Source organism: Triticum aestivum, chromosome 5A (assembly GCF_018294505.1).
Source record: "Triticum aestivum cultivar Chinese Spring chromosome 5A, IWGSC CS RefSeq v2.1, whole genome shotgun sequence".
In the NCBI taxonomy this organism is placed as follows: Eukaryota; Viridiplantae; Streptophyta; class Magnoliopsida; order Poales; family Poaceae; genus Triticum; species Triticum aestivum.
In genome coordinates, this window is record NC_057806.1 from 503,258,799 (window position 1) to 503,286,232 (window position 27,434).

Below are 27,434 nucleotides of genomic sequence, written 5' to 3' on the forward strand. Positions count from 1 at the left end.
TCCGGCTGCTGCACCCGTCGTCCTTCCGCCGTCTGCGTCGTGTGCTCAGGCTGCAGGCACTACCCCGATCGCCGGTGTTCTCCCTCGACCGTGGCCGCTGCCCCCAGCTTCCAGGTTCAGGAAGGAGGACAGGGGTGTTAAGGCTGCGTGCATGCCCTGTTCGAAGTCTGTGTCGTCGTTCTTGTGTTTAGAGGGGTGTACTCAAGCAGAAGTGTTTAGACATTTGAGTAAAATCTATCACTGGTGGCGGCAACGTTTTAGTCTGTTACTTTGGATTGATTTTTTCTTTTTGAGATCCATTTTGTATTGAATTTGACACCCTAAACTTTGGCATGTGTGGTCACTTTGTCCAAAATCAGTCAGGGAGTCCAACACATGTCACCATTACCTGCTGACTCACGCTATAGACACACGTTACACCTCAATCAGCTATGCAGATTTGCAAAAATGGAATCGACCTTTCCAATCATTCCTGTAGCGTGTTATACATATTCCTTTTGTCCAATCCCTAGCAACAATCTGTTTGGATGTCGGTAGTAGGCAGATTCAATCAATCATGAGCCTCCATACGAGCGATCAGCCTGTCCACCAAGTTGATCTCCTGCACCTCCCTCTGCCCCATCGCGACGGTGACCAAGCAATGAATCATCGTCGACGTGGTTAGTTTATCTCCAATATCTCATTGAATTGTTGCAGTGTGTGATATAATATGGACATATATCCATCACATCGATCTCTACCAAGACGAACGAGAGAGGCGTTCGGTAGTGTCTTATGTAGCCATTGTCATTGCCAAGTTTCTCACCCGGTTTGTATTTCTATATGAATGCCAAACAGATGGGCTGGCTCTTTGACTAGGAACAAGCTGCATGCTCGGAAGATCAGCAACTTGCAGATTGCAGCAAGGCTCTTTCACCCTTCTTCCTCTCAAGCACACTTTTCTTTTGTTGTTTCTAGAAGCACACGATCTTGGCATGTGGCGTACAAAATTTCCAATTTTTTATTTCCCATTAATTTCAACACAGAAATGTGAAAAAAAAGGTTAACCAAACAAACCCGCCAACACACACACAATTTGATAAGCGAAACATTTGTTTCTTTAGCTAGATAAGTGAAACATTTTGGTTCATCAACATGCAAATAGTTAAGTCGGCACCTTTCTCGATCCCTGACAGGAGTGGTCACTTTGCAAAAACATACAACCATGACGTGCTAACTCAGATGGTAGACACACACTACAAACCTCAACAGGACCCTTTTAAATCATCCTCTAACGTGTTATACATACTCCTTTGACCGAATTCCATGCAACAAGAAATTCTTCACTTGCTCGTCAAAATCACTAGCCCCGCTTCTCCTCGTTCTCCATAATATTTCAAATCCCTGCCCCATGGTCTACTCCAGTCCAAAACGCTTCTGTTCAATGTTTTCTTACTCATCCAATCACTCACATTTTAGTGACATAGTACACCGGGAAGAGCCAATGGGTCTCAGGTCCCAATGCACCCGAAATAGATTCTTTCAAAAAAATATATCAAAAAGAGTATAAAAAAATGAAACCTTTTTTATAACAAACATGACTTAGAGTGATATTTGTGTGAAAAGTTTCATAAAGAAATGACTTCCATGGTATTTTGAGCGATAAGAAACAAAACCTGTACAATATAAAAGTTATTATTCACATTTTTTGGACTTGCAATTTTTTTCTTGAGGATACCACGAGAGTCATTTCTCTGCGAAACTTTTCATACGAGTATTACGCTAGATTGTGTTGGTTACAAGTTTCAAAAGCTTTTTGACTCCTTTTGACTTTTTTGTAAAATTGCTTTTCCAATTCGGGTGCATTGGCCTCATGCCCCAAAGATCCGCATCGATAATACACAAAGAAATCAACGAAAGCGACTATCTTCTCTATATATTTTTTCGAAAAAAGCCCAAGGCTATATATTAAATAGGACTAACCCTAAGAATATGAAATTACAGCCAAGTACTTGAAAAAAATAGGGTCGTGGTAGTGCGCCGTGACCTGAGCTTGTTGTCTCCTTTGGATCTCCATCTTACCCAGCAACCTTGTTGAAAATCAAGGGCTTGAAAAGGCACGGGCCAAAAATACATTGGCGCAGGAGTTGAGCATGAAACCTCCTATCCTAGAGTTGGATTGCATCGCAAGCATGGCCTTAATCGGTCCCTGGTAGCAGGTCCCCGGTAGCAGACCGGGTGGATGAGTCCAAACGCCTGCTACGATCTTGGTGTGAGCAACCTGTTAGTACATGTACATAGAAACAAGAACTCAGTAGCTCATGCACTTGCTCAGATGGGTAAGAGGATGTACATAGAAACAAGAACTCAATAGCTCACGAACTTGCTCAGATGGGTAAGGCGTCCTCTTGCACGGGAGTAATCTTTCCTTAATAATAAAGCACGGATTGATTTCGTGGGTTCACCGTCACAATACGCTTTCGCCCAGTCGCAATACACTTTTAGGATTCGTATAGACAAAATCGTAATATAAACGAGGTGGTACTAATAGCATGATGTTAGCACGTTTTCACCGTCGCGTCTTTTCTACACAAAGGTCACTGTACTATTTAGTAATTCGGCTCGCAGTCCTCATATTAACTGAACCTGGAGCGGTACGAGTGATAGAATAGAAAAACAAACCCAGCCTTCCTCTCGATCTCATCTGGACATCCAGCCCCGCCCCGCCCCTCACAGCCGTCCGCCGCCGCCTCCTACCCCGCCGCCGCGCCTACCCCTACACCAAGTGCCAACACACTCGCACCCATCCACTACCGGGGACCCGCGGCCTTCTACCGCCGGTGGCACTCGACGTCGCGGCCATTGGCGGCTCCCCGACCTTGCTACCATGGCGCCTCCGGGACTCCTCCCCGCTGCTTCCACCTTGACATTGGTTTCCCCAACACCGCTGGCTTCGCCACCAGCCACTCCTTCTAGGCACACTCTATCTGCCGTCGGACCCATCCGCCTGGTTCCAATGGTGAACATCGCCACCACCCTATTGTGAGGCGAGGTGATGTTCTTCGAACTGCCGGCTTGATTCTGCCTAGGTAATTTCTTCTTTCTACTGTACCACTTCATAGAAAAATTTGACTGCCTAAAAATTCCCCAATTTGGTACACTTTTTTTTTTATCAGAGTGAGCTTTTCAACGGAAATTATACTTTGATCCTATCCAATCTTACTGTGACAGTAATATATTCCCCTTTCCTTTATATGAAAGGAAAATTGCGGCTCTTTATCATATTGTCATTATATTGTAACCGTGTGCAAGTGTGTTCAGTTCAACTAGATGCAACTCATTGACATATGAGATTCCATTGAGCCTGATAATCTTGAATTTTGCTTCACAATTTAAAATGTAGTATTAGACCTAGAGTTTTTATGTATTACAGAACCTGTCCTATAAATATGCCAGTTACAAATAAAGGTGATATTGATGTGGAAACACAACACATATGTAGTAGATGAATTGTACGAAGTAAATCGCCTTGGAATGATGGTTGCTGAATGTTACAATTATAGTCATCTACCTGGACGACCTTCAAGCACCAATAACTTAATCCTTTTAGGTTTTGCTCTTCTTTCTTCGGTACAAACATAATATTGTTTGGTGCTTCCCAATACTTGGATGTGAAAAATAAAGAAGTTTTACATTTTAAGAACTAATAGATTTTTAACAAGAAAATATGGTCCAAGTGGGACTACTACTTCTAAATATTTTGTCTTTCACAGAAGGGGATATCATACTTCTCCTAATCAGGATTGTTGTGTAACGGAATGATGGTAGGATGGTAAGTAACTACATCCTTTTTTGGTATGGCAAAGAAAAAAATACATCTTACCCATTAGATGATTTGCATCTGCAGCTGAATAATAATGGAAGAAAAAGGAGTACAGGCTTTACCTAATGTACCTACAGCAACAATGGGTTGCCCCACCAAACATCACTAGAGGACTAGGAAGGAAAACGGTGATTTCTCAATCAGGTTCTATTGGCCGTTCTAGCATTAGCATCATGAAGATTCTGGAACAGTGCACGACATGCCCAATCCCAAGGTCTTCCCTTAGCTGGTGAAGCACATGAGCCGGTGTCAAGCAATATCCCCTGTATACTTTGTCCTTGTGTTCTTTCCAGGTATGCATCCATATCAGCTGCATCAGGGAGCTCCATGCACAGTGGTACTACTTCCGAACGTGTAGAACATGCAATTGTATGTAAATCGCCTTGAAATGATGGTTGCTGAATACTGCATTATGCTTGATAGTCGTCTACCTGGACGACTTCAAGCGCTAATAGCTAAATCCTTTTAGATTTTGTAGTTCTTTTCAGTACAGAGATAATTCTGTTTCTTGCTTCCCAATTTTTGGACGACAAAACAGAGAGGCTTTACATTATAAAAGTTACAGTAATAGATTATAAATAAGAAAATAAGGTCCAAGCCAGACTCCAACTTATAAAGGTTTTGTCTTTCACGTAAGGGGATATCATACTTCATCTAATCATGGTTGTCGTGTAACCTAATGATGGTTAGTTACTACATCCATAGAGAAAATGAACATGGAGATATTCTCATGTCCATAGTTTCCAGCGATGAGAATGGGCTACCCGGCATTGCTCGGCTGCTGAAACTGAGCAAACTTTGTGTAGTTATTCATGGTAGAAATTCCTACTTAAATTATCTATTTCGCCAGATTGAGAAACTGCATACATGCCTTCGTCAATGCGCAATCGAACAGCCGTCAGGTGGTGATGAGAGGACTACTAAAAGCAAGGGAAACACACTTAAGTTTGCTATCCACAGTTTCTTCAGAATCTAAATACCAGTGGCATCACAAGTGGGCTTCTCAATTAATCCAAAAGATCCATCAGGTTGCAAAGATAAAAACAATGAACAGAACATATCTGAAAGCGGCCCAAGCATCCTCTACTACTTTCGTTTAGATGTTATTTATCTTGCTCTGTGTTGACATATTTTCTTCTTCCGTAGATGCAAAGCATCCAGGATGTGATCAATCATATGCTGGAGAATGGCATTGAGACCTTACTTCACTGGATAATGGCATTTATATGCGATTCCAGTCCTTTCACAGTGCAGGTGAACTGGAAATTCTATCAAAGACAACTGTCCTTTCTTTAGTGTACATGCATGATATTACATGATTAAACATACCATTTTTAACTTCATTTAGTTGTCTATATTATTCTCTATGTGCTATTACCAACAAAAATAGTGTTACCTCCGTACCAGGCCTTCCAAATATCTTATATTTTGGTACGGAGGTAGTACTTTTAGCCTGCAAAGCGACTTCTATGCCCATTGTGGCAATAATGTGTTTGCACCACTGAAGAGATAACTTATTTTTTTCATTGTAAGAAACACATCATGTTTCTTCCCCATCATTTAAGTGTGTGCCATGTTATCTTTGTTCATGTTGCTGGCTGTACATTTTCAGTATTCTCAGGATATATCTGATTATGATGATGTTCCGTACTGCTCTGGAGCCGACAACTTTTTGGACTGCTCGATGTTTATAACCAATGAGACTACTTTTTTGGTTGTTGGCTGGAGCTATCACTATGACTGAAATTTTCTTTTCACCCAAGTAAATTTATATGGTCATCAAAAACCAACGACAGGTCAACACTTGTCAGCAGTTTGCAATTTGTATTACAGTATGCCTAAGCCAATGTTCAGACAATGTTGTTTTAGTTAGGAAATGTAGAAAACATGGTCATGATTTATGTAGATTGGACAGTCCCTTCAAACTGCAGTCTTTGATCTAGAGTGGACAATCTAACTATATGTTTCCTTTTAGAAAATGACTATATGTTCCATGAATTCACTGCTTATTTTGGCCAGATCAGATTAAACTAGGTCTTGATTTCAAGGTTCAGTTAAGGCAGTTGGTGCAGGTTTGTTTGCTGTAATACTAACTGTGCTATTTAGACAGAGACATTTGCTCTTTCTCATTCCTCGACATTTTCCTTTGCTACCAAGATTTTTCATTCTAGGTTGTGGAAAACGCATGTAGCGTTCCTTCTACAAGTCGTCATGAGCTGGGACATAGAAGAAGAGAGCCGACGAGAAGTCGCAAAGCGGTTCGCTCCGGTGTTGCTGCCAATGGCGCTGCACAAAGTGCAGATTGCAGGCTAGATGCGTACAAGTCCGTCCCTACTTCCACGACGTGGAAGCAAAGGAAATTTAGTCAATTAGATAGTATATTTGGTTATGAAAGTTATCTTTTGTGTATGCAGTTTTGCCATCATTTTGTAAAAGCTTTGAGTTTTTTATAATGTAATTGTCTTACTAATCACACTTTTAATTGATTTGTGCCAAGGCTAATAGTCAAGTTATGCACAAACTGTTCATGTTTCCTTGATGACTGCTATTGTCAGAAGATTCTTTTCAGCATTTAAGTAATACCGATCCCACTTTCAGTTATGTGTGCAAAGGCCAGTAGCAAAATAATGACTGCTCCCTGCTGGTCGGATATTTCCTACTTCCAGGATATCTCATTATGCTTTCCGCAGCATGCTGATTTGTGAACGAGGACCTACATGATCACCCACCCTGATTTGTTAATTCGTAGTCACATCCAGACACTCAGGTATGCAATATGGTTTTGCTCTTTTGTGTGATTGTGAGCATTCCCCACTGTTTTTTACGATCAGAGAAAAACAAAAGAAGATTTCACTCTACAATGGAGGTCTTTCTCCCAGACATATGTAATTTCACCTCTCTTATTGCCATCTATCTTTGATGGCGACGATGCTCTACCTCAACGCGGTCCAAGTCTATCTCCGCCAGGTACGGTGCCATGAGGAAACACCCAAGGTACATGTGTGTGTGGGCGCTAATATAGATTAACTACAGATATGTACATCGATCCCATCAGTGATCGCCTTGTAAATCAGCAGCAGCCAGCAGTACACGAATTCTCTTATAAATACTAAAAAAACATCCTACTTATTTTAACTCAAAATTAAGCTACTATTGTTCTAAAAATAATAAAATCACTTGACTTCAAAAACAATATTCTGGTTGAATTTAAGGTGACTTGCAAAGTATCATCGTATATTCTTGTCGTTTTCCTTTACCCAAAATTAAGCTACTACTTAATGCTTTAGTCTAATCTTTCAAAGTGGAAGTTTAAAATACTTATTTTAAATAACTTCAACATTAAATGTTGTTGAACATGCCATAAGTTGGTGATGCTTGAACCGAAAACCGTCCATGATGCATGCATGTCTCCGTATAGTGTGCTAATGTATCATCGTATATTCTTGTCGTTTTCCTTTACCCACAATAACACATTATTCCGCGCATGTCTTGAATAAATGGATTATCGCTAGCCTGTTTGTATGTACTTTTTAAATCTATATGCAAGGCATGTTGAAATAGACGAGCTGGAATTGTGGAACAGATTCCTAGATTATATACCACCTTTTCTAGATTAGAAGAGAATGTGATATATTTTTCTCCCGTTCCAACTCCATAGCTCACGAACTTGCTCAGATGGGTAAGGCGTCCTCTTGCACGGGAGTAATTGATAAAAAGAATATATCACATTTTGGGTACCGTTCCCTTTCAAATTTGTGACTAAAACATATTCCCTCCGTTTCGAATTACTTGTTTTGGATTTGTCTAGATACAGAGGTATCTAGCACTAAAATGAGTCTAGATACATCCGTATCTACACAAATTCAAGACAAGTAATTCGGAACGGAGGGAGTACAAATTTAGTGCTAAACTTTTGCTAAAAATACTCCGTCCGAATCCAAAAAAAAGGTGTAGTGGTAAACTAAAACCACGACACTTATTTGGATTGGAGGGAGTACCACCTTTACTTAGTGACCGATTTGGACGATTTAAACGTGTTTATGGCAGGTGAGGCCCACCCGTCAGAGCCGACGTGACAGGAAAGCCAACTCTGTTTATTTTAACCCTTCTATTTGCCGTTATTACAGGTGGGACCCACTTGTCAGTTACGGTATATCTTTTTGACCCTTCTATGGATTGTAAGATGTGCGAATCAGAAGGGGCGCTTCGTAAAAATCACAGGACGCGGTGGGCCCTGCTCGCAGTCCAAGCCCCCCGCTCCTCGCACGGTTCTCTCGGTCTCTCCCCTCCGCCCAAGCGTCGCCGCTCTTCCTCCCGTTTGGCAAGCTCCAAGCGGGTAGGGTTTCACCTCGTCGCCCCCAATCCCCGCCGCCGCAGCCGTCGCCTCCCACCTCCCGCCTCCCTTCCCGCCGCAGCCCCGCCCCGCCCCGCCCGCGCCATCTTCCGCCCACCGCATCCTCCAGCCACATCTGCCGAGCTCCTTCACCAGCAGGTCGCCGCTGCCGGACCCGTCCACCCCGTCTCGCCGCCGCCGGACCCGTCCACCCCGGTCTCCCGTATCGCCGCCGTCCAGATCGTCCTCGGCCTCCAGCTCGCCTCCGCTCAGGTAGACCTCGGCCTACTTTCTTTGATTATTATTGGCCAATTGGAAATAGGCAATGCGTGAGTGACACACTAGCCTGCCTGCCTGCCTGCCTGCCTGCCATGTTAATTCGACAAATTGACGAGTGCCCCGTGATCAACAGAATCAAAGTCATGTGTCAAACCTGTTATAAAACCGCACGCCTGCTGTTAGTACATCCTAATCCCGTAACCGAGGACACAGGCACGAAAGGCTTACTCATTTGTTGTGCTATGTTTTGCAGTTTAGCTGGACTTACAAGCTTGGAAAAAGAATGTTTAAGAATACATTCCAGTCCGGGTTTCTGTCGATTCTCTACAGCCTTGGGTATGCAGCATGGTGGCCTTGTATTGGTCTCACTAGTTACAATGCTTTCTTTTCTTTAGTCTGGATACCTCATGTCTTGTGTTTTTCTCTGTGTTATTTGGCCAGGACCAAGCCGTTGCAGATATGGGACAAGGAAGGTGAGTCAGTAATGCCTGGGGTTCTCTAAATTTCACTTTTTACTCCTATGCTGTAGAATGCAGATACTTTTCCCCTGGCAACCTAAAGCATTATTTGCTTCTTACAGCGAAGGCAGGTCTGGTATAGTTAACTCTGCAAGCTGTTAGTCTTTTGATGAATATTGTGTTTAGGGTGGACTGTTCTGCCTCTCTGCATGCTAACAACCTATTTGAGACCTGAGCCTAATATATTACTATGGTAATGATGTGGGAGTAGCTATGGGTAACATAATTCTAATAGTTTATATTGGGCAGTTAAGGACAGTGGACTTACTTTCGAGTATGTATGTACATGTGCTTCAGCCTTTTACTTAGCTTGTCCTGCATGAAAGTCAGGTTTAGTTACTTAATACCTCGTCTGCTTTGCAGTTGTTGATGGGCACATTAAAAGACCCCAGGATGAAGATATTAAGTCTAACGTACTTGAAATTGTTGGAACAAATGTGCAATCAACATACATCACTTGCCCAGCTGACCCTGCTGCCACTCTTGGAATTAAACTTCCATTTCTTGCCCTTGTTGTGAAGAATCTTAAAAAATACTTCACATTTGAGGTCCAAGTTTTGGATGACAAGAATGTTCGCCGACGATTCCGAGCATCAAATTTTCAAGTCTGTAAGAGCTATGGTTCCATTTAGAAGTAAATTCTGTGCGGTGCTTAACTGCTTATTGCTTATCTATTACTCCCTCCGTCCCACAATGTGAGACGCTTTTGCAAGGTATGTTAGCTTGCAAAAACATCTTATATTGTGAGACAGAGGGAGTAGATTTGGAAGTGTTCCTTCACCGTGCCTTTCCTCATGTTCTTTTGATTTGTATTTGTCAATTTAATCGTTATCAAATGCATTTTACTGTTAAATCCATTGGTTGAGCTTTCACTGTATTAGTATTAATAACTGCTACCTACAATATATCAATTAGATTTGTAAGTGTTCCTTCACTGTGCCTCTCCTCATGTTCTTTTGATTTATATCTGTTAATTTAAGCGTTATCAAGTGCATTTTACTGTTAAATCCATTGGTTGAGCTTTCATCATATTGGTATTAATAACTGCTACCTACAATATTCTCATGCATACCTTGAAGTAGTATGATTTCTGCTAACTTTGCAAACTAGATTATTTCTTTGAGCAATGCCAATATGGCATCAACCCGTGCAGAAGTTGTTTATCTCAATTTTGCCCTTGGAATCAAGAAAGATAATTTACGCTCCCACTTGAACTCGTCAGCTTCATACTCAGATAAACCTCAGTTCATTATAGTTCTCTTCTGTTAATGCTAATCTCCAATTGCCCCTTTCTGAAGTTCATACTCAGACGAACTCAGATGTGTATATGCATTTTTGTTAATTTTAACTTCTGTGTATGATATGGTTGTGACAATTTGTATTGTGATGTGCTTGATTCGTGCTAGAAAGTGTGTGGTGTTTGATGTGGTTTCTTTTCCAATGTAGATTTATGTCTTCCAGGCATGCCTGATTTTTAGCAATGTTTATTTTAAATTTGAAATCGCATAGGTCACGGGTGTCTACGTTTTGTTCATGCAACCACCGTATACTAACTTGTAGTGACATACATTCTTTGTGCAGTCCGTCACAAGGGTAAAGCCATACATCTGCACGATGCCGTTGAAGCTTGATGATGGCTGGAACAACATCCAGCTGAATCTCACCGACCTGACAAAAAGAGCCTATGGCACAAACTATGTCGAGACGCTGCGAGTGCAAGTCCACGCAAACTGCCGGCTCCGCAGGGTCTACTTCGCCGACCGCCTCTACTCGGAGGAGGAGCTGCCGGCGGAGTTCAAGCTCTACCTTCCAATTCAGGTGAGTACTGTGCAATGTCTGCACCCTTCTGTTATAGAACACCACTACTTGCTCATACATTCCTTCCTTTTACATGAGCTTCAGAAATCATAGAGCTCAGACCAAGATGGATGGTTGGGAGTCATGACCTCCCCAGGAGCCAAGGCGACTATCGACGCATGTCACCTCGACGTCCGTCAGCGTGTAAACTATGCGTAAAGTATCAGAATGCTTAATGGATGTATCTGGATGTACGCTAATTGTTGTATGGATAACCTGTGTAGAACTGTTGCTAATTGAACCCCCTCCACTGCTGTAGCTGCCGGTCCAAATGCATCGATAATATAGCATGGCCACCCTCAGTTTACTGCACCTACGAGGACGCCATGATCATGTTGATTCGGACCTCAACAAGATATTATAACAAAGATAAATAAATACTCTTTACTCAACATGAATATTGAATGGGGCACAACTCACTGGAACGGCTGATGGCCCACAAAATAAATGGTGAAGAGCTATGAACCGTAGGCCCTCGGAGGTGCTGGAAATCGAAGCAGTCAACACTCCAACAGTAGATACAGGAGGTGTTTTTTTTTTTGAGAAAGCTTCAATTCATCAAAAACAAAAAGGATACAGAATACATGGAATGCCGATTTTCGATAGGGCCTGGGCCAGCATCTCCGTGGCCCACCTGCGCGGCTGCATAGGAGAGATACGCTCGGTACGCTGCTGTACGGACACTCTCGAGGTCGAGCCCCTTCTTCTCCGAGAAATTGGATCTTTTGCCCCACTTTACTTCTCCATAAGATCATTTGCCCCCCCCCTAAGAGGCTATCGGGTGGGGCCCGGGGCCACTGTCATTGAGACAATCACAGGGCAAATCATCCAATCCCTCCTTCTCCTCCTCTCCCTCGCTGTGCCAGCCATCGATCTGCATCGCCCCCAAATCCCTCGTTGGAGTGCACCCCGTCCGCTGCCGTGGCTCTCCACGGACATGGGGCCGGTTTCTCCACCTCCCGCCCAACCTCGTCGCGCAACCATCGACGTCGGTGAGCAGGGGAGGCGGCCACCATGAGAGGAGGAGGAGGAGGAGGAGGAGGAGAAGGAGGAGCATTAGGGTTGCGCGTCGGCACGTCCGTGCGGAAGCGAAGGGCCGAAGGGAGCGCGCGCCGGAGCGGCAGGGGACGCCAGTCGGCTCTGTTACGGGTAAGTCGACGGATACTGCTGCATCTGTTTAGTCCCACATCGCCGATCTACAAGACTTTGCACCGATTTAAAAGTGTTTCCCTCAGCCAGGCTATCAGCAAGTAGTAGTAGAGTAGAAGATAGATAGAGTATAGGGTATAGATACGGTAATGGGTAGTGGGTCTAGGGTTACAGGGGGAGGGGGGGGGCAGGTAGATGGTGGAGGTATGCCCGAGGCACAGGTAAAGGGGGGGGGACTATGCCCCGGGGGACAGTGGGGGCGGGGGGTAGGGGGGAGGTATGCCCGGACTGCGGGGTGGAGGGGGCGGGCGGAGCCCAGCTGCGGAGGGAGGGGGATGGCCGGGCAGCGGTGGAGGGGGAGTATAGGGGGGAGCCTCCCAGGAAAAATGCCAAAAGAGGGGGTAAAGGGGGGGGGGGGGTTCCAAATTCTTCTTCCTAAGCAACTAAAGAAAAGATAGATTAAAATAAGAAATTTAAATTCCTGAAAAAATTCGCTATCCGTGTAATTTGATTATTTTTTATTTTGTGCGTCGTATTCAAAAGACGGGTCACCGCTCCCTATATCCCTTGTTTAATTAGAACTAGTTAGGCGCCCGTGTGTTGCCACGGAACCCACGCACAAAAAAAAGAGAGGTAGCACTGTTCTCAAAAAGATGAAGCACAAGTAGTTTTGAATATGGCATGTTTGTACCAGAAGTCATGGTCTTTGATGATTCCGGTTATTCAAGTGTTCAGTGAGCAAAGGTGTAATCACACTATGCCAATTCTTGTGTTCTATCTAAAAAAAGGACGCGACTAGCCAGCAACCGTTGGCTAGCTAGCGGTCCAGGGCACACGCCCTAAATAAGGCAGTGGACCCTCTCTTGTTGCCAGCTGGCGTCAAAAAAGGAAAGAAACGATCTGATCGTGCACATGGCCAGATTTCCTTTTCTCCCAATCGTAACCGACGCAACCCAGTGTGTGTGAACACACGGCACAAAACCTCTGGAGACTTTTCTCCCTTCCCCGCTCCTCCTCCACCCTTTCTTCCCCATCAACCCCTTCCTCCTCCATCTTCTGCAGGATCCATCCACCCAACCATCAGCACTTGAACCTTCCGTGCGCCACCTCTCTATCTGGACAACTTGGGGGTGTGCCACTATGCCCTGATCCCTGCGACAAGGAAACACAAAAGGCATCAGTGTTATGCATGCAACTTGGATGTTATGCATGCAACCCCTCCTTGAGTCCTTGTATTAGGTTGGTTCTTCAGTTTGATTTATCGAGAGCAAAAAACCGTCAACAACTTATGGCAGTTATTTTGGGCAAGTTCAGTAAACCCCAATAGGCAAATCTCTGTAATGCACTCTGACTTGCGAGGGTAGAAAAAACCTTGTGTTCCTTTATAGGAAGCATGCAAAAAATGTTTTTTGAATACTGTGGACATTGAAACACACAAGTTACAGGTTTGTTGTTTGGAAAACATAGTAAGGGAGGGGGAAAAGGTTTGTGTGTCAGATAAATCACAAAATGCAAAATAGGCAAATCACAGATGCAGAGCAGGCAAGTCACATGCTTAGCACTAGCAAGTCACAGCCAAATTTCAAGCAAGTCGTACTCATCACTAGCTGCAATGCACTGTGTAATGCACTCTGACTTGCTAGTGCCAGACAAAAAAACATAATGTTCCTTTGAAAAAAATGTGGACATTGAAAAACAACAAGTTATAGGTTCGTTGTTTGGAAAAACTTAAAAATAATTTGATCCATCCCCCCCCCCCCCCCTCCCCAACTCAGCAGTAAAAGGGGCAGCAAAAATTCTGAGGAAAAAAGTTCTAATTGTTCAGGAAAAGCAGGAATTTAGCAAAGAAAGAGTTTGCCTACATCAGCGAAAATCCTAGTAAAATGGTTGTGAGACACTTTTTCTATATTTGTATGATACTCTTGTGTGGCTTTTTGGTTAGACAAGTTGTGCCGAGTTGTAGGCAATTTCCCTAATGCTTGCAGGCAACTTTTGTTTTTGAAAAAATAAAATCATCAGTAGGATAGTGTTTTGCACTTTTTTCTGCTTGGCAAGTTGTGTTTGCGGTCTAGGCAAATTTTGCGAGTTAAAACCTATTTATGTAGCCAGCTTGTTACTTTGGTGCCAAAAAAGAGAAGGGGAAATCAAAAGCAAGTCTTCCTGTAATGTACGCAATTTGTATTTATGTTTCAGGCAACTCTCATTTTTGCCGAACAAAAAAGGCACCTACTAGGAATTCATAAAGAACATGTTGGAAAAAGCTCTGGGGGTTTTGTGAACTTTACCTGGAAGTTGCTGGTAAAACTTTTTGCTGGCAATAAAAGGGCGGCGTAGGAAGGAAGTATTCCTGTGATGTAGCAATTTGCACATAAGTTTCAGGCAACTCCCTTAATTTTTTGGGACAAAAAAAAACTAACAGCGAGCTACTTGGGAGGTAGAAAAAACTAGTTGAAAAGCTACTGGGGATGTGTGAAATTCACCTTGAAGTGGCTGGCAAAGCTTATTGCTTGCAAAGATGGAAAATAAAAAAAGCAAGTCCTGCTGGGATGTAGGCAAAATGCATATAAGTTTGAGACAACTCCTATTTTTTGCCGAAACAAAAAAACAAAACAAAAAATGGATAGCTTTGTGCAAAGCTTACCTGGAAGTGTATGTTGAAGCCTCTTGCTTGGGCGTGTGCACAAAACCTCGAAAATGTTGCTTTGACATCATTTGAGAATTTAGTGAGGCCCTTCAAGCAAAACAAACAATTTTTTTAGGCAAGAATATTTACAACACTTAGGTGATTAGGGGTTTTGTTTGCTCCAGCAAGAGCAGGTATTACTAGTCAAATATTCAAATATGATAGGATATGATAGTCATTGCAGTACAAGTAGTAGCAACCATACAAATGACTCAGAATCATGAATGCCACTACATCTTCTCTCTCTCTCTCATGTTCATCTTCTCTCTCTCTCTCATGTTCATCTTCTTCCCTCCCTCCCTCTCTCATGTTCATCTTCTTCTCTCCCTCCCTCCCCCCATCCCTCCCTCTCCCTCTCCCTCTCCCTCTCCCTCCCTCTCTCTCTCTCTCATGTTCATCTTCTTCTCCCTGCCAGGGGATGTCATAGATTAGCATAGCAACAATTTTTTATGCTTCTAGTCCGCATGAGGGATCTTTGTAGCCGTTGTAGGCCTCTAGACCTCTGTGGTAGTGCTGCAGGATCGAAGCAAATACAAAGGTGGGGCACGGCCAAGCTTTCAGGTTAAAGTGAGGAAGGGGGTATGCGTCTCTTGTGCAGATTGGTTTGTGTTATACAACTACAAGTATCCGTTCATGTGTAGTACTGTACGTAATACAATAAGTAGCCTCTATATTTGCCCTCTGCTCCAAGTGAAAAACGCTAAGTCAGGAGCAACTACTATAAGTAGCCACTATAAACTTGCACTGGGTTTGTAGGAAATTTCCATAAATTTTGTAGCCAATTCATTAGCTTGAATACCAAAGAAAAAATAAATAATGGAAGTCGGGAGAATCTACTACTTGGTTCATAGGCAATTTGACATGTTGCGAGAAAAAAATGTGGACTTATATTGTGTAGAACATCAAGTTGTGTTGTGTCAATGCACCAGTGGTTGAAGGAAAGTTGTGCTCTGATCTAAGAAAATTGCATAGCATATCCAGGCAACTCTAAGCTTTGTTTAGAAAAAGAGGATTGAAAGGTAGCAATTCGTATTGGGTTTGTAGGCAATTTCCATAGTTTTTGCAGCCAACTCATTGGTTTGCTAGCCGTAGAAAAAAAGTAGTGGAAGTCAGGAGCACCTACTACTTGGTTTGTAGGCAATTTGCCTACAAGTTTTAGGCAAAAAAAGTGGACCTATATTGTGTGGAACATCAAGTTGTGTTGTGTCCCCTGGGCAAATGTTTTAGTTGTTGTAGGCAAGTTGTGCTCTAATCTAAGCAAATTGCATACTATATCCAGGCAATCCAGGTTTTGTTTAGAAAAAAAGATTAAAAGGTAGCAACTCATACTAGGTTTGTAGACAATTCCCATAGATTCTGCAGCCAACTTGCCGAAGAAATAAGATAGGGGATACAAATTGCCTGTCGAGTGTCGACCCATTGAGCAAGTCCAATAGCAGAAATGAGGCATCTACTTATCAAAACATCATGCAAGTTTCAGCAAGTCTAATAGAAGAAATGAGTCCAATAGCTCAATATAAATCTTGAATTTTTTCTGCTTTATTATATGATCATAGTACAGTTACCACTATACTATCAACTAACCATTCAAGAGAGTTTGTACTTGCTACTATCATCTCTCCAACTGTCACAGGCTCACACAGATCAATGTCAAGCAGTAAAACAACCCAAACCACAATGCACCAAGCAATAGAATCATCACGCATAGGGGAAGCACAATTGCAGAATATGAAAAGAGAGAAAAAACCGACGTCTTCAAATTGCAGCCATCACCAGCAACAATTCAAGAGAAAAGGCACAAACACCATCATCCACCTTCTACCTTGATGCAATTTTCCTGCTCCAGTCCAAGCTATAGCCAGCACCTGTACACGGTCAGGTGTAGAAGTTCAGACATCGGAGCTAGGGTAGTTGTATGGTGCAGAAGGAGATAGCAGTAGGGATACAGAGGTGCACCTGCAGCTAGCAGCAGGAGGTCGAGGCCGTCCTAGATGCGGTCGGCAGCGAGCTGCTGGAGAGGAAGAGGCCCGCTGTGATGGTGTCAGGGCCAACGGCCCTGAATGAGGAGCATGGAGGCAGTGCGCGCTCGCCTTCGTCATGGATATGGGTCGGCCCGGCGTTGGAGCGGGAGACCCGACGGCGATGGGATCCAGGAGGCCGCGGGGATCCGAGCGCAGCGGCTGCATCCGGCAGGCTGCTGAGATCCTGGCGATGCGGCGATCCGGAGGGGTCGGTGGCGTGCGGCGGCTGTGGAGATGCGGTGGCGGGGGGAGGGGCTGTTGGCATCCGATGGCTGCGGAGGCGCAACGGCGCTCTCCGGCGAGTGGGAGGGGGCATTTCGCCGATTGGAGGAGGCGGGGTGCGTCGCCGGGAGGAGGAGTTGGTGAGGATCGGGTCGCGAGAGAGAGGATGAAGAGGATCGGGCTCCTCCAATCTACCGCCTCCCCCTCGACCACCCGGGAATCGACGCCGGCGCTCCTCTGCTCGACAAGGAAAAGGGGATCGGGCTAGGTGTTTTTTCTGGGAAGAAATAGCGAAGCTTTTATTTTACACTGGCTGCCGCTTCGGCGGTTGAATTAGCACGGACGATTTCCTCCTACAGCGGCACACCTGGGGACCGTGATCGCGCATCCAACGGCTCGCAGGCCTGTGTGCTCGGGACGTCTAAAAAGTGCAGCTGCACTTTTTAGAATTTGGGCTAAAAAAATGCAGTATGTATGCTATCAATGTAGCAATTTTCAGTTTATATGGTAATTACGTACTTGTGAAATACAAAAAAAAAGGACATGTCCTTTGCTGAAATATTGTTCTATTTAACAAAACATATCAGGATGAGATGCATTGGAATATACTCTATAAACATTGATAAATTGTAATCATCAGGACCCTTTAGTTCAATAAGTTTAGAAGCATTCAGACCTTGTCATAAGCACACTATAAGTAGATCATTAGGTTACAAGCATTCAAGAGTTTAAAAATGCTAAACTTTGTGTGAAGTAAATAGACCCAAAAGACAACCAAAATGCCAAGAATTTCACAAGTAGAGTGGTACACAATCTACAAGTCTTTATTGCTCATTGCATTACAAATGAAAGATGTCACATGAATGTTTTTATGCTTAATAAAACTGATCGTCAAATGAAACAGCATCAGTTGTGCTAAACTTATAGGATTTTTCTTCTTTGAGGGCTATGAAGACAGTCATACGTTAAGACCATGCTGAGATGAGTTGAAACTCATAACAACAACTGACACTGAAGCAAATCTACATGCTGTTAATATTTTCATAGTAGCAGTGTAGTAGAGAATTGTTCCAAAGTCCAAAAGTTCCTGGTTCACGCAGCAGGACAAAAAACAATTATTCAGAATTCGGACTTGCTCAAAAATTAGGAACACTTTCTTTCGCCAAAAGAAAAGGGAGGAACACTCCAGAATTAGTATAACTTACTACGTACTATCTAATTATAAGTGAAGTAAATCTGAATAAAAAATGAGCAAGACATGGCAAATAGAAGTGTATGGGTAAACTTCTTGGATTTAATTATTGATGCCCTCCAAAATTATGTATAGTAGAAGTAGAAAGGCCAAAGCGAGGCCAGAGAGCCTTAGAGTTGAAACTGCATTTCACATAGTAGAAACTGATGCTTTGAACCCTGGTTTGATTATTTATACCACCTTACGAGTAGGGAATCAAAGGGTATACTGCTTGATTAAACTGAATATGGCAGGAATGATGTTGTAAATTTCATTACCACGTGATGTCAACAGAGACAACTCCAAGTCATATGCAATAGAGACCCTAAATAACATACAACTATGCAATTTTGGCATTGGTCTACCAGAACTCCAGAAGACAGCTTGTCTTCTGTTGGTAGTTTGGCACCACCCAAATAGAACAGAATTTTGTGCAAAACAGTAGTGGCACATTGACATGATTTTTGGCTATATTTCAAAACCGACCTGCTCAGTCAGATCACCAAAATTTTGCACAACGCTTATAAACATATTGCCAGTTCTAGATCAGTCTTCACCAAAGACTGTTCCATGACCAAATTCTCTTCAAATTGACAGTTGACAGATGTTAGTTTGAGTTCTCTGAAACAAACTATATAAGAATAGACACAGTAGCCACCTTGCTCGTCGTAACCCTGTTGCGAAGTGCCCTTCTATCCTGAAATCCTCAAGAAAAAACAAAATCAAAATCAGAGACAAGGAAGGGATTATCTTCTGAAATAGGCACCTAATCGAACATTAAGCAAACTGGAAAAGGTCAAGCACAAATATACCACTCATCCTCTATGGGCAGTTTGGCATTGGCAGCGCCGGGAGCAAGTAGCTCGTCGGCAGAGCCTGATACGCCCAAGCATACTCATGGCGTCCTGCCACTAGTAGCCTCCATTGGTAGCACGGAAGAAGGGACACTTGTTGGAAGTTGACAACCAGAGCCAGCTCAAAAGTGTAGCAAACACTGCTATCGTTGCCGTCTCCGGTGGCCTTTCCAGCCAGATCTAAAAGGAGAGATACCGGCAAAAGCTCGAAGTCAAATCTGATTCATTAAGACCCTAAATACAACTACAGCTACAAAGGGGAGGGACTCTTGCCCAACTCCGGCGGTCTCCGGGGAAGAGTGGGGAGGGACCGTCCACAAGGAATCTGGGAGTGGTTCTCAAACGCTCGGGTTCATTCGCGAGAGAAGGAGAAAGGAGAACCTCGCGTGGTGTGATGTGGAGTTCAGATGTCTGCATGGGATGTCTTTGCAGAAGTACGAGTGGATCGGGGACAACCCATCTCAGCCTTACGTTCCAAATCAGACGGTGCAGATGGCATGAAGGCAGGCACACCATCATCACCAACTCGCATTTTCGTAGGAGTAGAGATATGCTAGGAGAATATGCACGCTGTAGCTAAGGATGAGGGAGAAGTTAACACATAGTGAGAAAGACAAAGCTGTTAGCTGTTACACTGTTATTTTGAACTGAAAGCCAATAGCACTTTTATCCAACATCGCTTCTTTTTCTGAAAGCCAATAGCCTTTTTTTACAAATCCTGGAAAATGAAAACCTCTGTGTAGTCATACTTTTTCCTGTGATCTTTTCTGCACCCTGCTTGTTAGTGTTTCCTGCCTATTATCACTTGTTGGATTGGCCCGGGATTGAGGAATCTTGTACGAACTCGTGAAAGCAAATGTAGCTCATGTTTATCGTACCTATAGGGGAGTGGAAACTGCATAAGAGACAGGCGTTTCTCAGAGCTAAATAACCAATCAATGGAGCATACAAGTGTAATGTGTACTCTATGTCTTTTTTTATTTGTGTGTGTGTGTCTGCTTCGTTTATGTATTAAGAGGCCAATCAAAACACTCTTTGCAAAGGATTGCCTACTAGTACTAGGTATACTGTATGTATAGGAAGGTGGCCGCTCTCTAGTTCTCTTGCGTATCTATGGTCTATGTTTTCTCTCTTTCAACTAGAGTTGAACAACTAATTCATGACACACAACAACATGCTTTGAATTTGTAAGGATCTGTTCTAAAAATGTATTTAAAATTTAAAAATATATGCTCAAAAATAAAACAAAACCTTTTTTGTGTTAGTTGGCAGATTTTTCTATTAGTAGCTGTGCAAGTGACTACACTTGCCAAGCTTTTCTCTAATTTTCACCCTTTTTTGTGAGAATCCTGACTTGTGACTTTTTGGTCGTACTTGTCCTAAAACAAACAATTGAAATTGTTCTACATCTGATGAAACACGGACTTAACAAAAGTGTATTTTTACTTGATGATTCATCCATGTAATTTGGGTATTTTTATTTTGTGCACAACAACCCCACACAGCTAGCCTATATATCTGCACTGTCCTTGTTTATCTAATCGAAAATAACCCCACAGTGCTAGGTTATATATCCCTTGTTTCATCAGAATAAAAGAGTAGTAGGCGCTGTGGAGAATATAGACTCTGACACTCTGTAGCTAAGGAACTAGCACAAGTGATAGTACAATCATGTGTGTAAGTTCTGAACTGTGTAAAGATGAGGGAGAAGTAAAGACATAATGAGAAAGACAAAGCTGTTAGCTGTTACACACTTACACTGTTACTTTGAGCTGAAAGCCAATAGCACTTTTATCCAACATCGCTTCTTTTTCTGACCAGTGTTGGCATGGTGTGGTGACATATACAAATGATGACTCTTAAGCTGTTTCTCAGTGAACCTAGAGCTATTATTTTCAGCTTTGCTATATTTTTCCCCTTTGCTCGTGCAACCACTGTGTAGAGTATGAACTTGTGGTAACATGCATTCTTTGTTCAGTCTGTCACAAAGGGTGAAGCCATATATATGCACAATGCCGTTGAAGCTTCATGGCGTCTGGAACAGCATTCAGTTGAATCTCTCCTAACGGATGAAAAGAGGAGGAGCTCCCGCCTGAGTTCAAGCTCTACCTTCCAGTTCTTCAGGTGAATCCTGCACCATGATTGCAATCTTCTGTTATAAAACATTACTGCAGTACTGCTTACTCATCCAGTCCTTCCTTCCATATGAACTTCAGGTATCATAGAGCCCAGACCAAGGTGGAGGGAGAGACCAATGTTCGGAGCCCAGGCATCATTGACGCGTATCGCTGTGACATCCGTTAGCGCATAGCTACGATTGTATGCTAATTGTTGTCTGAATCGACCTGTCTAAAACTGGTGCTAATCGAACCCTCGTTCAGTACTGTACCTGTGCATCATTGCAAGCAAAGCCCATAGGGGCCCGTGCAACCCATATACTGTCTTGTTTTTTGTTTTTTTCCCCAAAAATGTGAAATGTTTCATGGATGTAAATAATGCTCTATCATGGGCAGTTGCAAAAACTAAAGGGAAATATATGGCCAGCTGTGTCAAGTACTTCCTCAGTCCGAAAATACTTGTCATTAAAATGGATAAAAAGAGATGTATCTAGAACTAAAATACATCTAGATACATCCCCTTTTATCCATTTTGATGACAAGTATTTCTGTACGGAGGGAGTACCAAGTACCATGCCCATGATATAGTTATGTCGTTTCCATACGGGTCACAAGAAGTCATGTTTTGTTGTGAGTTTTTGCGGCACGCCTTATTTGGCACGGCTTACATCCATGAAAGATTTCACAGCTTTTAGAAACCTGGGAAACAAAAGGAAGAGGAGTGCAAGACTGCCGGTCAAAGTCAATACCATTTCCGACTCCCTCTAAAGTTTTAGTGGATGTCCATTGTGAGTGGAAGACTGCCGGTCATTGTGAGTGGCAGAGCTGTAGCCTTCTCACAACAATGCCCCTTTAAGATGTCTTCTTAGTTCACTAATCGAGTATTGCGTGCTAATTACTAGCCTCAAACACAGGTGTTTGTGAGTACATTGCTTCCTCTAATCTTACAGGAACCAGAAGCAAAATTCGACAGTAGAGCATTCGTCCCAGGTTCCGCAAACATGAGCACCGTTTTCCGCTCTGCTCCCAAAGGAAGAAGGGTATCGATCCAAGCTTTTGAGGTTGCCAACACAATTGCCAGGGCCTCCAGTCTCATAAAATCCCTCTCCAAGCAAAGAATAAGGCACCTGAAAGAGGGCGTGCTTAGGTCTGAAGGTGTCCGCTGTCTTATTTCTGAAGATTACAGTCTGCTGTCCATTCTCGTTGAAGATGATATACGGTAACATGATTTTCTGGGCCTGTCTGTTTAGCAGTTTATTTAAGAAAAGTCTTACATGCATCCTCTTTATTGGAATTATGCAGAGAAGAGTTGAGACTACTTTGTATAGAGGTTGCCCGGCTTGGAGATCTGTGTGAAGGCCCTCAATGGCACAATCTCAGTATCTGCAGGTAAAACTTATCGCCGTTACCACTTAATTCACTTCGGAGTCCATGTCTTCACCATGCCTCATCTTTTTTTGTTCTGTGTACATAACATACACTGTTCTTGTCAATGAACAGATGTGGTTCTGCACTGCCATCTAAGAACAACTCCAGTGAAGAAGCACCTCCCAGTTTGCAGTATCTGATAAAATTGGCACAAAATACATGGGTCAGTATTTCTTCTTGAGAGAGAAATTTCTAAACCATGGTCGCAGAGCTGTTTTCACCTGACAAGCCAGCTATGTCTTTTCTTTGCGCGCTTACATCCTTGTAGAGATGTTTTCAGCAGACAAAACACTGAAATCCCGTTTTCACTTTTCCATGTGTTCAGGTTCTGCGCCAAGAAATGCTAGCACTGGACAGACTTGAGCACACTCATTGTACGACAAACCATTTTGTCACTGGCATTCGATGAGTCTCCTCTCCTTTCTAATTACACGGTAACCATATGCAGATGTGGCAGCTATTCCTGTTAAGAAACAAATTGATGCTATCAAGAGCCAAAGGGGTGCGGTGAAGGTCTTGAAAAGGAAATCGCTCTGGTCGAAGAGTATGGAAGATGTAATAACGCATGAGGAATTGAGGACGATGACTTATGATTAGTGCTTCTTCAATCCAGCTAAAAGCTTTGGTATGTCTCCCTTTTCACATACTTGACATCAAGTTATATAGACATACCAAAACACACATACCCGCTTAAAGTTCAAAATTAAGGATCCTTAGCTCCTTACAGCAGAAAATTCAGACAAGAGTAAAGCAGAGGACAAAACACACATGACCAACATTACAACAATGAAGCAAAAAAAACCGCATTAGAAATTTCGTTGACTCTTGTTATGCTCTAATGACATATATACATATCCCATTGCCAGGCATTGGCATCACCAGCGGTTCCTCAAAATGCTCGGGTGGCTTTATACCAAGCACTGCCTCCTCGGATCAAACCAGTCCTGCATACCCAACTGCGGCGGCGTTTTCCCCTCGGAGAAAAGCAGGTAGGTGGCCAACTCTTTTCAGCAAACATTACATATGAATAGGGAATCCACCCCTTGTCATCTTGGCTGCATCTGCATCTTGTAGACCATGACGGTAGCAGAGGTGAGAGCTGAAATGAACAGGGTATTGCGGTGGCTTGTGCCAGCTGCAGAATCCACCAGGTACTTCATACAACTTTTCCAGTTAACGGAACACCACTACTTAAAGAGTTGAAGTACATTACTTTTAACAATATTGCACAGAAAGCTATAGATGTTGGAAAATTGTTCTTAATTGTATATATGTTCACGGCTCACCTGGTTGCCTTCTTGATGCATCAGGCTTTGCCTTCAAGAATGGGCGATGAAAGGGTACGTAACGTACGACCACTCGTCTCGTTTCTGCGTTTGCTCATGCAACAGATGTATAAGCTGCAATGTTCTGTCAGGCTGTCCCTGATGTCTCATGAATCAAATCTCTTTTACAGGATGGAGGGTGTCAATGTTGACGAAACAAACTGGTTCGAACAAGAGAATCATGTCAGTGTCGGTTCCATGCTCGCTCATGCAGATGCCAAAGTGAGCAAGGTAGAGACGCTGTACTACGCCGACAAGGAGACGACCGAAGGTTACATAGCGGAGCTTGTTCTGGCTCTTCATCTTCTTGTTTCGCTGCCTACGGAGGAGAAGTGAGTCCAAGCTGAAGGCACTGATGAACAGTTGAGGCGAGCACAACTTGAAGCATCTGAATTAACTTATCGTCGAATCTACGCTGTCGAAGCAATGAGGGGATAAGGCAGAGCCATGGATGCCTGATTTTTTCGCCCTCTTCAGATGCGTCAAACAGTTATAACGCTGAGGGAAATGACCTGATTCTTGTGAAGTTTCAGCTGTAAGCAGGCTCTCTGTTGTTTCTGAAACTTCTCCAAGAACTCTGTTCACTCAGTCTTATATATAGACAACTAGTAAATGATAACCTCACATTTGTGCAGTTAGATTTTCTGCATCTTTTTAGACATGTTGCTTTATATTTGAACACGCTATTGTATACACAAAATTTATCCAGTACTTCTTATCTGCTGTATACAAAACAAAATACTATGCCAATGTCATTTTTGCTTGACCTATCGAAATATCTTTCGTTTTCTGTAGTGGAATTGTTTTTCTGACTACTCTGTTGTCAAGCAAGTTGATGCGTTACATGGGGCAATCACAAAAGAATCTGTAAACCTCTCTCAAGTTTGAGTTATACTGAAACGTCAAGCATGTCAACCAGGGGCCATATAAATTATAAATATAATTTCGGTCCGGACAAGTTTGATAAGGAATTATAAATATGGTCACAATTTATGAACGTCAGAGCATGACTAAGATGATCACAATTAGTAAGTACGATACTAATCTAATACTTTTTTCTTTGCGGGTGGTACTAATCTAATACTTCATCCTCTAATGACATAGGTAGGCTGATAACGCTGCTGAATCGCTGATGGAGTGGGCGTAGAACCTGAAAATCTGTAACCATTCGCTCCATGCGTAGCTTGGCATATTTATTCTGCTTCTTGCTTCCTTCCATGGTATGTGACCACAACCACTGTGGGTGGCTTGCTGAGTTTGCTGGATGGATACGTCAGATTGTCTGGGCCAAGATTGCAGTAAAGGCTTCATAGATCAGCCTAGCTTTGTTGGGCGTCATCCGTGCCGGCCGATGATCCATCCCTGCTCTTTCTTCAGTCTCTTCTGCTGCTGCCGGTGGTGGTGGTAATGGCATCGGCCTACCCCGTGGGCACGACCTGGCCGCTCCATCTCCCTCCATGCATGTGGTGTCTGTCACTGTGTCACGCCTGGCAAATGGTCAAGGCGTTCTGTGATGCCGGCCCTTGTCTTTTCACTGAAAACTCATGCCGTCTCCACTCTCTGGTGAGTGGAGATCAGTACTGTTCCTACCACTGCTAGCTAGGCTAGGCCTGCCTTATTAGCTGCCTAGCCATGTAGTGGTGGTATTGGCTGATAATGCTGCTGATGGAGTGGGCGTGGTAGCAATAACCAAACCATCCATGTGGCCGGCTAGCGTGGCGGTGGTGGAGTCAGTTTGGTTCATTGTAGGTTTGGTGAGGCGGTCGTTGGGCAACGGCCGGCCGCGCGTGACCACCGGGCCACCGCCCGTACGTGGCCCCGGCCTGCATCATGCACCGGCAGGCAGGCCGCCGGCGAGGCGGGCTGGGAGAGGGAGCACCGCACGTGGCCGGTGGTGCCCACCTGCGCCGTACGTACGGCCGCCGGAGCCGGACCACGTACGTACGTACGATCCGGCCGTCCACGACTGCCGACTGCCGTCTGCGGCGGCCTGCGACACCGCGCCGGCCGCGGCGCTGCGGTTGCATACATATGGACGGTTTTTGGTTGCTTACTTGCCGTTGAGGGTGGCCGGGATGGGCGCGTCGCCTTGCCCCGCGGCCGGATTCGGCTCATAAGTGGTGGATGGATGGATCGATCAGCCACCCGGCCCGGCCGCCCGGCCCACACACTCATGGACCAACAAACATGCAGGCTCTTCTTTACACGCACCAAAACTCTGGCTCCCGCAATTTTTCTGTCGAAAGGCTTTCGTTACCATGAGCGTGTGGAGGTGGCAACCTCAAACGATCTTCATAGAAAAAAACTTTCAATTTTATCATGGTTTGTTGTCATCCTTTAGTTATTTTGGTTTCTTAGATATGGTTTAATTTGTTACACTCCCTCCGTTCCTTTATATAAGGTGTTTTTATTTTTTAATAAAATTCCACAATGTAAATTTCTTGTAATTCCGATCTTGGCCCTCTGTAAAAAGGAAAGTATTAATCAACAAAGTTGGATCTTGCTGAAGAAATGCAAGATCGCCCCCCCCCCCCCCCTCCCTCCTCTCCCCGGTCGATAGCGCCTCTTAGAAAATATTAGATGGAAGTACCCGGTAATAGTTTGATTTTTTTAGAGGAGGTTGAAGCCCCAGATCTCTTCATCAATATTTTTATTGAACTTGATGCAAGGCAACAAGGTCAAAGATGTGAACAAATGGACTTCTATTGAAGTTGATGCAAGGCAACGAGGCCAAAGTTGTCAACAAATGGAGTACACACAACATTGTGTGCACGATTCTTGCATGACAGCATGCATCACATTATCTATGCATGTGCAAAAAAATGCAGCGAACAGCTGGGTTGCCTATTGTGCAGCTGTCGTGCAGATCTACATCGTCCGCACAACAGTTCCGTTCCAGTTTAGAGGGTAGAAATCTGAAATCTCATCAACCAAGATAGATTGCGAGTTGATGACACGAGTTTTGAGGATACAAAATTGTCCAATAAAATATTTCCCATGCATTCGAAGCAATAAGTGTAGCACCCTCTGTCTCATTGGACTTGCATGGTGCATGTAAAAAAATATGCATGCATGACCACTAATTCTCCTTCTCTTATCCCTATGAGTTAAATGTGGTGTGATGAGACTCAAAGCACTTTAACTCCATTGGATTCATAGTGAGCTAAATATAATAGAAATCTGATTCTTTTTAGATTAACCCTTTAAACCAGAAAGGAGGGAGCATGACACAACCATTACAAGATATTAATTTAACAACTACTACTAGGTTGACTTTTTCCGCAACACCTTCTTGAAGGATAGACGTCCTCGCTTATTGTGTGATTACTCGTTTTGTGCTTTTGGCTATCAGGTACTCCCTCTGTTCCAAAATAGATGACCCAACTTTGTATTAAAGTTAGTACAAAGTTGAGTCATCTATTTTGGAACGGAGGGAGTAATTAACACAGCGGTCAGGTTCTATCTGAACAAGTTGCGCGTTCCGATCCATTCTCTTGTTGCATGTCTCAAACAAAATCACAAGTGCGGTACGTGCACTCTGGTCGGGTGGTAAAA

The 27,434-nt window shown here is 43.5% G+C and overlaps 3 protein-coding genes and 1 long non-coding RNA gene across 13 annotated transcripts; 3 read left to right on the forward strand and 1 right to left on the reverse strand.

The window, feature by feature from the left end:
- The first annotated feature begins 2,660 nt into the window (after window positions 1-2,660).
- LOC123104347 (uncharacterized) lies at window positions 2,661-6,376 on the forward strand. Of its 2 annotated transcripts, none has more exons than XR_006450283.1 (3): window positions 2,661-3,811; window positions 3,887-4,155; window positions 5,009-6,376. It is a non-coding gene; the product is annotated as an uncharacterized lncRNA (long non-coding RNA). The 2 variants fall into 2 exon arrangements; XR_006450282.1 differs by lacking the exon at window positions 5,009-6,376 and having other exon boundaries at window positions 2,661-3,068; window positions 3,753-3,811; window positions 3,887-4,073.
- Window positions 6,377-8,165: 1,789 nt separating this feature from the next.
- LOC123104348 (cilia- and flagella-associated protein 20) lies at window positions 8,166-11,241 on the forward strand. The gene is made up of 6 exons (XM_044526175.1): window positions 8,166-8,468; window positions 8,728-8,810; window positions 8,916-8,947; window positions 9,356-9,597; window positions 10,574-10,810; window positions 10,895-11,241. The coding sequence occupies exons 2-6, from the start codon at window positions 8,758-8,760 to the stop codon at window positions 10,901-10,903; spliced, it is 573 nt and encodes a 190-aa protein (XP_044382110.1). The 5' UTR covers window positions 8,166-8,468; window positions 8,728-8,757; the 3' UTR covers window positions 10,904-11,241.
- Window positions 11,242-12,663: 1,422 nt separating this feature from the next.
- Window positions 12,664-19,395, reverse strand: LOC123104349 (uncharacterized). 9 transcript variants are annotated; one of them, XR_006450290.1, is made up of 8 exons: window positions 18,968-19,395; window positions 18,814-18,852; window positions 16,638-18,738; window positions 16,504-16,546; window positions 14,640-14,729; window positions 14,479-14,536; window positions 14,284-14,345; window positions 12,664-13,150 (listed from the first exon to the last, which is right to left on the reverse strand). XR_006450290.1 is itself a non-coding variant. In XM_044526178.1 (6 exons), the coding sequence occupies exons 3-6, from the start codon at window positions 14,708-14,710 to the stop codon at window positions 12,838-12,840; spliced, it is 504 nt and encodes a 167-aa protein (XP_044382113.1). In that variant the 5' UTR covers window positions 14,711-14,729; window positions 18,814-18,852; window positions 18,968-19,395; the 3' UTR covers window positions 12,664-12,837. The 9 variants fall into 9 exon arrangements, 2 of the variants coding, with proteins under 2 accessions (XP_044382113.1, XP_044382112.1); XR_006450286.1 differs by having other exon boundaries at window positions 14,479-14,539; XR_006450289.1 differs by having other exon boundaries at window positions 16,433-16,546.
- A 2,520-nt stretch (window positions 19,396-21,915) lies between these two features.
- On the forward strand, window positions 21,916-24,621 carry LOC123107384 (protein PSK SIMULATOR 1-like). Its single transcript, XM_044529368.1, has 9 exons — window positions 21,916-22,345; window positions 22,429-22,515; window positions 22,627-22,717; window positions 22,880-22,928; window positions 23,003-23,179; window positions 23,421-23,543; window positions 23,629-23,705; window positions 23,865-23,894; window positions 24,011-24,621. The coding sequence occupies exons 5-9, from the start codon at window positions 23,144-23,146 to the stop codon at window positions 24,213-24,215; spliced, it is 471 nt and encodes a 156-aa protein (XP_044385303.1). The 5' UTR covers window positions 21,916-22,345; window positions 22,429-22,515; window positions 22,627-22,717; window positions 22,880-22,928; window positions 23,003-23,143; the 3' UTR covers window positions 24,216-24,621.
- The last annotated feature ends 2,813 nt before the right edge of the window (window positions 24,622-27,434 follow it).

Excerpts from the sequence above, each read along its gene's own strand:
- LOC123104348 (XM_044526175.1), top strand. The coding sequence starts at position 8,758 with ATGTTTAAGAATACATTCCAGTCCGGGTTTCTGTCGATTCTCTACAGC. Across the intron at positions 8,811-8,915 it reads TCGATTCTCTACAGCCTTGG|GACCAAGCCGTTGCAGATAT; the intron begins GTATGCAGCATG and ends TTATTTGGCCAG. Across the intron at positions 8,948-9,355 it reads GCAGATATGGGACAAGGAAG|TTGTTGATGGGCACATTAAA; the intron begins GTGAGTCAGTAA and ends TCTGCTTTGCAG.
- LOC123104349 (XM_044526177.1), bottom strand. The coding sequence starts at position 14,710 with ATGATGTCAAAGCAACATTTTCGAGGTTTTGTGCACACGCCCAAGCAA. Across the intron at positions 14,540-14,639 it reads GCTTCAACATACACTTCCAG|CAGGACTTGCTTTTTTTATT; the intron begins GTAAGCTTTGCA and ends CCTACATCCCAG. Across the intron at positions 13,151-14,283 it reads GTTTTACCAGCAACTTCCAG|GGATCAGGGCATAGTGGCAC; the intron begins GTAAAGTTCACA and ends TCCTTGTCGCAG.
- LOC123107384 (XM_044529368.1), top strand. The coding sequence starts at position 23,144 with ATGATTAGTGCTTCTTCAATCCAGCTAAAAGCTTTG. Across the intron at positions 23,180-23,420 it reads CAATCCAGCTAAAAGCTTTG|GCATTGGCATCACCAGCGGT; the intron begins GTATGTCTCCCT and ends TCCCATTGCCAG. Across the intron at positions 23,706-23,864 it reads CCAGCTGCAGAATCCACCAG|GCTTTGCCTTCAAGAATGGG; the intron begins GTACTTCATACA and ends TTGATGCATCAG.